This window comes from Cornus florida, unplaced genomic scaffold (genome assembly GCF_030987335.1).
Source record: "Cornus florida cultivar Cherokee Brave unplaced genomic scaffold, ASM3098733v1 CherokeeBrave_3.0.0_Hap2_Chr03, whole genome shotgun sequence".
Lineage (NCBI taxonomy): Eukaryota > Viridiplantae > Streptophyta > Magnoliopsida > Cornales > Cornaceae > Cornus > Cornus florida.
The window spans coordinates 24,889,083-24,900,747 of record NW_026775573.1 but is presented as its reverse complement, the minus strand read 5'-3'; the positions used below and the strand labels follow the sequence as shown (position 1 = coordinate 24,900,747).

General features: G+C 39.7%; 3 protein-coding genes across 3 annotated transcripts; all 3 read right to left on the bottom strand.

The window, feature by feature from the left end:
• Positions 1-884: 884 nt before the first annotated feature.
• On the bottom strand, positions 885-6,157 carry LOC132299985 (subtilisin-like protease SBT3). Its single transcript, XM_059796910.1, has 2 exons — positions 4,766-6,157; positions 885-2,584 (listed from the first exon to the last, which is right to left on the bottom strand). Exons 1-2 carry the CDS (start codon positions 5,525-5,527, stop codon positions 1,049-1,051), a joined length of 2,298 nt encoding a protein of 765 aa, XP_059652893.1. The 5' UTR covers positions 5,528-6,157; the 3' UTR covers positions 885-1,048.
• Positions 6,158-6,293: 136 nt separating this feature from the next.
• LOC132299983 (subtilisin-like protease SBT3) lies at positions 6,294-8,836 on the bottom strand. The gene has a single exon (XM_059796908.1). It carries the CDS (start codon positions 8,711-8,713, stop codon positions 6,419-6,421), a length of 2,295 nt encoding a protein of 764 aa, XP_059652891.1. The 5' UTR covers positions 8,714-8,836; the 3' UTR covers positions 6,294-6,418.
• Positions 8,837-8,944: 108 nt separating this feature from the next.
• On the bottom strand, positions 8,945-11,302 carry LOC132299984 (subtilisin-like protease SBT3). Its single transcript, XM_059796909.1, has 2 exons — positions 10,412-11,302; positions 8,945-10,013 (listed from the first exon to the last, which is right to left on the bottom strand). The coding sequence occupies exons 1-2, from the start codon at positions 10,668-10,670 to the stop codon at positions 9,967-9,969; spliced, it is 306 nt and encodes a 101-aa protein (XP_059652892.1). The 5' UTR covers positions 10,671-11,302; the 3' UTR covers positions 8,945-9,966.
• Between the last annotated feature and the right edge of the window lie 363 nt (positions 11,303-11,665).

Below are 11,665 nucleotides of genomic sequence, written 5' to 3'. Positions count from 1 at the left end.
TTATAGAGCAAGAGAAAATGCTAGTTGAACACACCCTTACCTCAATGGGAGTCGAAAGCCCTAATTTGCTTAAAGATGAACTTCCACCAAATCGCAATTCAAGACAACCTAAGAGTAGCCCTTGACGAGCTCTCTAACTTAATTCTTCAACTATGGCCTTGGCAAAATCCAAAGCTTGCATGCTTACCTTTTAACTAAAAAAAAAAAAATTCCAAAGCTTGCTAGATGATAACTTTGTCTAAAGTACTACCTCCGTTTTTAATATAGTTGTCCACTTTGTAAGCAGTGACTCATTGAATCGATCTCTATTATATAGCAGGGATGGTTAGTGGGCTTTGATATTTCCAATAAAAAATAAAAAATAAAAAATAATAAAAAATAAGGTTAGTGGGCTTTGGATCCCACCACTAAAAGCGTGAAAATATCTATTGAATCAATCTTTTCTTTACAAATATGCACAAACATAATAAGGCTACACAAAATAAAAGAAATTTAGTGCCCAAACACAATTTAATAATAAAACTGAAGTTGGGAAAAAATTTCAAACTCGAAATCTCCACCCGAATCCACACGGGAACCTCTTGAGCCCACAAACCCAAAATGAATAAAATGACTCTAAATGCAATTTTAAGAGTTCGTGACTCGAAAAAATGCCTAAAATAAATTACGAAACCTTTGTGGCACTTGTCGTCACACATAAAATACACCGTGCACGAAAAATGAAAAGATAAAAATTTAACCTGGTCCTCTAAGAAAAGCATAAATTGTTAAGTACCTTACAAATTACATAATGGGCACATTTCTCACTACATGAGTCCCATTAAATTTTTGGAGAGTAAATACCCACAAATGAGCACTATGGCATATGGCCAATAGGTCTTGAACAATAAATGATTATACACCTTTTAAATAAGCTGAATGGGTAGCAACAAGAGGACTTTTCATCACATGATAGCCCTTAACATTATTCCAAATCAATACTCACAAAAAATAAATCTGCAATATGGCTAATATGTCTGGAAAGATAAAATGGTTATGTACCTCTTACTTAAGGTGCATAGAAAGCAACAATAGGACTTCTCACCATATGAGTTCCATTAACATCATTCCAACTTAAATACCCATAATTCACTATGGAATCACTCTGTGGACTAGCATATTCGACATTGACCTCTACCGTTATGTTGAACTCAGCTTTACTGTACTTTCCAGCGAAGGACACTACCGGGGGCTGCACAACAACATCCATTCCTGACGGAGCCTTCACCACTGCATGATAAGTGGAGGGACCATCTACTACATTTGTTAAGACCCGATTAAAGGTGTAACTCATAGTGTTAGTGTTGTTGAGGATAACAATAAAAGATGGGTAATTAAGGTCAAGACTGGATTGATCGCAACTAAAATTCGACCTTCTGGTGATGATCTTAATCTGTTTGCTTGTGTAGTCCATTCCACACAAGTAATTGATATAGTCCTGCACCTCTATATCATAAACAAGACCAGGATCCATTGCTTTTTCAGGGTTGAAATGTCCTGCCCCAAAATCAAGAGGAGTCCCAGCAACTCCAGTGGTCATGTCAATGATCGGGCCATTAGCATTATCAATCACATAAGCAGTCGTCATCATGGCTGATCGTATGGCAGCTGGGCTCCAGTCCTTGTGGAGTGTTTTTAGAAGCGCCGCTACACCAATTGCATGGGGAGAGGCCATGGAAGTGCCAGAGAGGAGTGCAAAATCGCTAAGCAAATAGTCGTCTCCTATTGGTGCAATTCCTATATTGGGTGCCCATGCAGCTAAAATATCAACCCCAGGAGCTAAAATATCAGGCTTTAGTATCCATGGAGACTTGCGATCTGGCCCTCTTGATGAGAACCACGCCACGATAGGGGTAGGCTTAGTACCCAACACTGTTATCTGGAATTTGGTGCTAACGGTTGCGTTCTCTGTTTTGATTAGGTAGTCTTTGATCAAATCTCCATCATTTGGGGTTACTGCCACAAATGGAAAATTGAAATCACTTGGCTTAAGAAATCTTTGGAAGTCTGTACTAAAGATTGCTCCAGCAGCTCCTGTCCTTTCTATTTCAAACGTATTGACTCCTGAATCTTCATCAATGAAGTCACAGAAAACAAACTTCCCTGCAACATCTTTTGGGTCAAGAGAATAATTGCCGCAAATTTCTTTGCTTCTATTCCCTTGGCCGAAGTATATTGGAACCCTAGACACTGACAAGTCTAATGGGTAGACAGATTTTCCTCCAACAGTGAAGGCCTCATCATCAAATGTAACATTAGCTGCATAATCGCGATCGATTGTCCCAGCACCAACAGTTGTGATCCAAGGAGCTCCATTGTCTATGGTGAAACCATTTGGACCAGCATTCCCAGCTGCACAAGACACAAAAATCCCTTTCTCCATGGCTGCAAAAGCTCCCACTGCAATAGGGTTTTCATCAAAAGGCGTCTCTCTGAATCCCAATGACAATGACATGAGATCTACTCCATCAGCTATGGCTTGGTCCATGCCGCCGGCTAACGTGTCAGTGGCAGCAGACTTGATGGTGTCGGTGAGGAATAGAACCTTGTACATGGCAAGCCGGGCTTTTGGTGCAACCCCAATTGCTGTTCCTTCTGCATAACCAAAGTAATTGGCACCTTCAACTGGGTTCCCAGCAGCAGTGGATGATGTGTGTGTCCCATGTCCAAAGAAGTCCCTCGGAGAGTAGTCATCAGTTCTTGATATGTTTATGTAACGTCTCAAAACTAATATTTTTTAAATAAAAAAAAAAAAATTCGGCATGACCTTCCCTAAAAATAAGCCTATCACAATTTGTTTAATTGCATTTTTAACCTGTCGTGGCTCAAATTCCGAATTCACGGCAATAATAGATGATAATACACAATCAAATGACCTCAATAATACTTCAAACTAGTATTACTCTCCCCATTCATCAATAAGGTTTACATGTTATCAAATTCACATTCAAAATATCATCAAATACCTTAATTACATTATATGACAAAGTTTTGCAAAATATACATATACACCTTCACACTTTTAGTGCTTTGCAAAAAAAAATAATGGGAGACATACAAAAGACACAAAAGTGAGCTTCTAGTATCGCTCAAGCTTGAGGTGGGTTGTCGTCCACCGGTTCTTTTCCAAGACCTGAAAAAAATGTATAAATAGTAGGGTGAGCTATATGCTCAGTAGGTGACACTTAAGACACAAATCTTGTGTCCTTGTGAATTCAAGCAAAGTATAGGCCAATGGGAGATAGGGATCATACAACGTAGGGGATCAAATACAACATACAATTCAATTCCAATTATAAACAATGCAATGCAATGCAATGAAATGCAATGCATGTCAATGACACTCCCTATTTTCATTCTCAAAACCATCACTTTCAAACGTTAATACAGCCCGCCCTTTGGTAACCCCGCCGCGACACGAGAGGAGGATTGGCTAGTGTCCCTGACCCTTGGTAACCCCGCGGCGTCATTATGGGGCCCAGCTAGCTCAACCACACTAGGGCGACTCCCCAGTCCCCTCTAGGCTATATTAACCTCTGACCCGTTGGTAACCCCGCAGCGACCGAGTTTATCAAAACCATTTCACAAAAACTATCATCTCCCAAAAATTCCTCATTTTCATTTCAAGACAAATTCTCCCATTTCATGCATCCCAATGACATGTCCAAGAATGTACATATAATCTCAATATCATGACAATGTGAAATTTTGGCACAATACAATTAAGCATGGTCTCATACATCCCTTTCAGCAAGTTTACACATAGTAGACATAAACTCAACACATAGGCATGCTTTTCACATAATACATCACATGTGCATAAACATACATTTCTCTAGACAACATTAAAATAATCATTAACACAATTAATCCCCAAGTAAAGCATGTTAGCACATAAAAGAGGTGTAATTCACAAAAAATACCACAAAACCATCATCTATACATGCTTTTCACATAGACAAGTCATAACCCTAAGACATGAATTTTCTCTAAACATCACTTACACCTCATTGAAGCAATTAATTCTCAAATTTAGCATGTCTAGCATAACAAAAAAAAAAAAAAAAAAAAAAAAAAAAGCATAACTCACAATGGAACAAGAAGAGAGTGGATTAAGATGCCCCTACCTCAAAAATGAGCAAACCCTAGAAAATGGGTCCCAAATTTCGAAGTTCAAAGGGTGCACCAAATCTGAAATTGTTGGTATGGATGCGTAGAGCTCGACACAAGCTTCGTTTTGCCTCAAACGGCACCCAAATCTACCAAGAGATGATGAATTAATCAAAGATTCAAGTTGTAAAGGAAAAAGAAAAAGAAAAAGGCAGAGAGATAGAGCACTGGCCGAGAGACAGGATTCAGCGGGGAGAGAGAATGAGCATAAAAAAAAAAAAAAAAAAAAAGTCTCTAAACCATATGTTTGAGTGGGTGGTGGGTGCCGCCGATTTTCTTTTCTTTTCCCTTGTCTTTTTGTTTCAAAATACTCCACGTATAAACAAAATGCACCACATACATATATAAGACACAAACATTACAGTTTAAGCCTATTTGCTTCATCCCTTTACTGAAAGAGCGAGCTCCAATGAGTTTTTTGTTACAATAAGAAGAGTTGAATTCTACCCCAGACTCACATGCCCCGCGCCATCTCTCTGGCACCGGCAATGGCTTGGTCCATGCCGGCTAAAGTGTCAGTGGCAAAAGACTTGAAGGTGCTGTTGAGGAATCCAACCTTGTACATGGCAAGCCGGGCTTTTGGTGCAACCCCAGTTGCTGTTCCTTCTGCATAACCAAAGTAATTGGCACCTTGTACTGGGCTCCCAGCAGCAGTTGACGATGTGTGAGTCCCATGTCCAAAGAAGTCCCTCGGAGAGTCGTAGTCATCAGTTCTTGATATGTTTAGCCCTTGTTGCTTCATCCCTTTACTGAAAGAGCGAGCTCCAATGAGTTTTTTGTTACAATAAGAAGAGTTGAATTTAACTCCCGACTCACATGTCCCGCGCCATCTCTCTGGCACCGGGGTCATGCCATCATCTCTGAAACTCTCACTTTCTGGCCAGATGCCACTGTCGATTATACCAATAATCATGTCATCACCAAAATTGGCTTGAGGCCACAAGCCAGCACTCTTTTTCAGGCCAAGAAACTCTGGTGTATGTGTAGTGTGAAGCTTTCCAGAGGTCTCAGGGTATGTGGCAATATGGCCAGGCATCTTCTCTAACTGATCTAGTTGAGACCGAGATAGCACTGCACTGAAGCCATCCAACACATGGTTGTAGGTGTAGAGATGGGTTGGGAAAACGCCATGATCGGACGATGACAGGGACGAAAGCATCGACGTGTACCAATTATCATGATCTGAGAAGGGAGTGGGCATAGCTGATTTGTCCATGTGGATGATGTAGGTCCCACGATCATCCCCTATCGAAGCTGACAAAGCAGTTGAAAGGAGAAGGAAGAGAGAGATGACCTTGTATGGAAGATAGCATTCCATTGTTGCAGTGTTGTGTCTGCAGTTCACTAGAAATCAGAACAATTACAGAGTGCTTATGTAACTGAGTTTGTATACACGTTATCGAGACATTTTCCAAGCTAAAAAAATATTATCGCAGGGACATTTTACATTATCATATTATCTTGGGACAACGGTAATAAATTAAATTGACAAGCATGAAAGAATAAATTCGAATATAAAAACAATCACTTTATGCAAAATAATTACAGATACAAATTCTAAATTTTATCTCAACACTCCCTCCCACTTCCCGTTAATTAGCATTTCTTCCCAGCCGCTAGTGATACATTTACGAAGTAAATGTCCAATAATTTAATGATGAAGATGGTGATGCTGAGATAATGTTGGGACCAATTGACATGGTGTGTGATCGATAATGATGAATAATTCTTCTAATCCGGGACAGATGTCTTAATCAACAGCCATGCATACACATATAGTAGCATAGAAAACAAAATCCTTGGTTGAAGTATGGTTCTTCATAACCACAAGAATTTCTGAACTCATGTATACATACATACATATATATAAAGCATGTTTCTTCATAACCACGAAAAGAATTTCTACATACACACACACACACACACACACATAACATATTCTGACAACTGACCTCTCCAACCAAAACAAGAGAAGTTTCTCTCAATATGGCTAGTAGGTGTGGAGGATAAATGGTTGTCTACCACTCAAAATTCCACAACACTAGAATAAAATACCCACAAATAGCAATTTGACACATGGCTAATAGGTCTTGGAACAATAATTGATTATATATACCTCTTAAATAAACAATTATGTGGACATGAGTGTCCTTAACATTATTTCAGAAATACCCATACAAACGTTCAATCAGCAATATGTACCACTTACTTAAGGTGCATAGGCAGCAACAATAGGACTTCTCACCATACGAGTCCCGTTAACATCATTCCAGCTTAAATACCCATAATTCACTAGGGAATCACTCTGTGGATTAGCATCTTCAACAGTCACTTTTATCGTTATACTGAACTCGGCTTTGCTGTACTTTCCAGCAAAGGATACCACCAGGGGCTGCACAACCACTTCCATCCCTGACGGAACCTTCACCACTGCACGATAAGTAGAGGAACTATCTACAACATTTGTTAATACCCGGTTAAAGGTGTAACTCATAGTGTTGGTGTCGTTGAGGATAACAATAAAAGATGGATAATTAAGGTCAAGACTGGCTTGATCACAGCTGAAATTCGACCTTTTGGTGATGATCTTAATCTGTTTGCTCGTGTAGTTCATTCCACACAAGTAATTGATATAATCCTGAACCTCTATATCATAAACAAGACCAGGATCCATGGCCTTTTCAGGGTTAATATGTCCTGCCCCATAATCAAGTGGAGTCCCAGCAACTCCAGTGGTCATGTCAATGATGGGGCCATTGGCATTATCAATCACATAAGCGGTAGTCATCATGGCTGATCGGATGGCAGCTGGGCTCCAGTCCTTGTGGAGCGTTTTTAGAAGCGCCGCTACACCAACTGCATGGGGAGAAGCCATAGAAGTGCCAGAGAGGAGTTTAAAATCGCTAAGCAAATAGTCGTCTCCTATAGGTGCAGCTCCTCTATTGGGTACCCATGCAGCTAAAATATCAACCCCAGGAGCTAAAATATCAGGCTTTAGTATCCATGGAGACATGCGATCTGGCCCTCGTGATGAGAACCACGCCACAATAGGGGCAGGCTTGGTACCCAACACTGTTATCTTGAACTTGATGCTAACAGTTGCATTCTCCGTCTTGATTAGGTAGTCTTTGATCAAATCTCCGTGTTTTTGGGTTACTGCCACATATGGCAAATTGAAATCGCGTGGCCGAAGAAAGTTTTGGAAGGCAGTACTAAAGATTGCACCAGCAGCTCCTGACCTTTCTATTTCAAACACATTGACTGCTGCACTTTCATTGATGAAGTCACAAAATACAAACTTCCCTGCAACATCTTTTGGGTCAAGAGCATAGTCTTCGCAGAGTTCTTTGCTTCTATTCCCTTGGCCAAAGTATATTGGATCGCGAGACACTAACAAGTCTAATGGGTAGACAGATTTTCCACTAACAGTGAGGACCTCATCACCAAGCGTCACCTTAGCTGCATAATCGCGATCGATTGTCCCAGCACCAACAGTTGTGATCCAAGGAGCTCCATTGAGTATAGTGAAACCATCAGGACCACTGTTGCCAGCTGAACAAACAACAAAAATCCCTTTCTCCATGGCTGCAAAAGCTCCCACTGCAATAGTGTTTTCATCAAAAGGCGTCTCTCTGAATCCCAATGATAATGACATGAGATCTACTCCATCAGCTATGGCTTGGTCCATGCCGGCTAAAGTGTCAGTGGCAAAAGACTTGAAGGTGCTGTTGAGGAATCCAACCTTGTACATGGCAAGCCGGGCTTTTGGTGCAACCCCAGTTGCTGTTCCTTCTGCATAACCAAAGTAATTGGCACCTTGTACTGGGCTCCCAGCAGCAGTTGACGATGTGTGAGTCCCATGTCCAAAGAAGTCCCTCGGAGAGTCGTAGTCATCAGTTCTTGATATGTTTAGCCCTTGTTGCTTCATCCCTTTACTGAAAGAGCGAGCTCCAATGAGTTTTTTGTTACAATAAGAAGAGTTGAATTTAACTCCCGACTCACATGTCCCGCGCCATCTCTCTGGCACCGGGGTCATGCCATCATCTCTGAAACTCTCACTTTCTGGCCAGATGCCACTGTCGATTATACCAATAATCATGTCATCACCAAAATTGGCTTGAGGCCACAAGCCAGCACTCTTTTTCAGGCCAAGAAACTCTGGTGTATGTGTAGTGTGAAGCTTTCCAGAGGTCTCAGGGTATGTGGCAATATGGCCAGGCATCTTCTCTAACTGATCTAGTTGAGACCGAGATAGCACTGCACTGAAACCATCCAACACATGGTTGTAGGTGTAGAGATGGGTTGGGAAAACGCCATGATCGGACGATGACAGGGACGAAAGCATCGACGTGTACCAATTATCATGATCTGAGAAGGGAGTGGGCATAGCTGATTTGTCCATGTGGATGATGTAGGTCCCACGATCATCCCCTATCGAAGCTGACAAAGCAGTTGAAAGGAGAAGGAAGAGAGAGATGACCTTGTATGGAAGATAGCATTCCATTGTTGCAGTGTTGTGTCTGCAGTTCACTAGAAATCAGAACAATTACAAAGTGCTTATGTAACAGAGTTTGTATACACGTTAACGAGACATTTTCCAAGCTAAAAAAATATTATCGCAGGGACATTTTACACCATACATTACATTTTGAGCCACGTGACAGAGGGAAAGGATAAGGAGATGTTTGGTGCAGAATGGTTACAAGAGCAAGAAGTTATCGATATCTAGTCTTTATCATTCTTGACATCAAAGGGTCCAGTCCTCCTCCAACAGCATATGCCCTCATGAATTGACTTCCATTTGAAATATATTAGTAAGGTGTAATTTCTGCAAACTTCATTCACCTCCATGTATCTTTAACAGTTACTCTTAGAAACATCATATTTAAAAATGACCAAGAAAATCACATAGATCAAGGAAGAATGAATTTACCACCAACACAAGTGGAGAGATGATCTGATGAGGAATAAAAATAACCAAACAGCTCACGCGAAGCAGGACTAACCATGAGCAACCATAATTTCACCGGATATTATTGAGAAATAAGAATCCATGTTATCAAAGGGGTGGAGCTCACTAGTGGGATGATTTTATTTTACGCGCCAAAGCACCATAAAAACCTTGTCTGATTAAGCGCCACCATAAGACCTATTTGAAGCCTCATTAAATGTATCATAAGTAAATTTTTGGTATTTTCCGGAACTCTTTACATTATCATATATCTTGGGACAACGGTAATAAATTAAATTGACAAACACAAAAGAACAAATTCGAATATAAGGGCAAACACTTTATGTAAAATAATTACAAATACTAATTCTAAATTTTATCTCAACACTCCCTCCCACTTCCCGTTAATTAGCATTTCTTCCCAACCACTAGTGTAGGTGACACATTCACTAAGTCAATTACAGCCACAAAGTACATCGATTCTCCCTAAAATGACTTAAACAGAAGACAACTATGGAATCATAAACATATGTAGCCCACACACACATACACTGGCTGGAATACTGTTACCACTCTCAAGACACACAAGGAAAATATGAAGAGAAGTTCAATTGGGTGGGTGGTCGATCATCCACCTTTTGATCACATGTGCGGGCGAGCTTCCACCAAGTTACTCAACATCATAAAAATAGATTAACTAAATGAACTAGGGTCATATCAAGTAGATTTACATGTGTGTGTGCCTGTGTAAGTTGGTGGTTGATTACCATTCACTCGATTGATAATCTTCAATCTGATAGCATCAATTATACCAACATTTCACTCACATAAAGAACACGCTTGTCAAGCAAACCTGCATCAATAAATTTGGCATAAATTAAAAAAGTGTCATAATGGAATTCGTGATGCACATGATTTGCAAGTGATGGTGTATTTATATCAATTAACCCGACTCAAATAAGGTTTAGAACACCGTAATGTAGCCCCCCCCCCCAAAAAAAAAAAAAAAAAAGAAAGAAAGAAAGTTTCTAGAGAATTTCAACCAGAGCATGAAATTTTGAGAACAAAAATATGATGGGGATGCTAACTTATCATTCACTTTTATAATTTTGGTTTGATTGCCTAGTTTCTATTGTGAGGAAAGGCATCTTAAATATTTTAGAAAATTCATAGAAATTTAGCAAATACTGGTGTAGTTGGCATTTAAATTTGTGATGAATTGAAGAAACCAATTGAAAAATACAGATATACACAGAGATAGCACTGCACTGAATCCGTCCAACACATGGTTGTAGGTGTAGAGATGGGTTGGTGAAACGCCATAATCAGACGTTGACAGAGATGAAAGCATCGACGTGTACCAATTATCATGATCTGAGAAGGGAGTGGGCATAGTTGATTTGTCCATGTGGATGATGTAGGTCGCACGATCATCCACCATTGAAGCTGACAAAGCAGTTGAAAGGAGAAGGAAAAGAGCGAGGAGCTTGTATGGAAGGTAGCATTCCATTGTTGCAGCAGATGACAAGAAATCAGAACAATTAGAAGTGGTTATATAGGTCAGTTTGTTTAAATGTTAATGGAACATCTACGGTATCTACCTAAATAACTACGTACTGTCATAGGGATATTTTCCAAGCTAAATAAACTAAACTGGAATCAGTCGAACCAACTCGATGAGACCGAATGAGAAGTAGTAGTAATTGGAGTTACTCTGAGTCATGACCGGCCAGTGATACTCATAGTTATGGTCGCCTAGTTTCATGTAATACTCATAGTTATGGTCGCCTAGTTTCTTGTAATACCGCCTAATGTAAAATAAATAAATAAACATATTACTGATCATCTGTTAGAACCAATCTATTTTGTACTGCCAAGAAGTAAGAAAAGAAGAGGGAAAAAAAAAAAAAAAAAAAAACAAAAACAAAACAAAACAAAACAAAAAACAAAAAAATAGTAAGAACCTGTCTTTATCATTATCGACATCGAAGGGTTCAGTTCCCTCATGAATCCACTTTCATTTGAAAAATAATGATAAAGTGTGATTTATGCAAATTCATTAAGCTAATTCATATGTATCTTTAACAATTATACTTAAAAACATCAGATTTAAGAATTAACAGATCAAGAAAATCACGTAGATTGAGGAAGATTACTGTTGCCCCTGAAACTGAAATGAACCACCCTTGTTCTTCTTCCAAGAAGATCCTTCTGAAGATGGCCTTGCTCTTTTGTTTCCACTGTTCTCTTCTTGCATCCTTATCTTTGATATCAACCTCAAGCATCAAAGCCCTCTCTACTGCTTCAGAATAAACCATAATGAACTATGCCGTTATCAACGGCCTCATCCTGTCATGAAGACTAGAAACAAACTTCCGAGTCTTGTCAACTTCATCTCTCACCATTTCCGGAGCAAAGTAAGAAAGTGAAGTGAATTTGTTCTCATATTCCGCTACTGACATGTTACCTTGGATAAGGCCAAGAAATTGGTCTTTCAACTCTCAT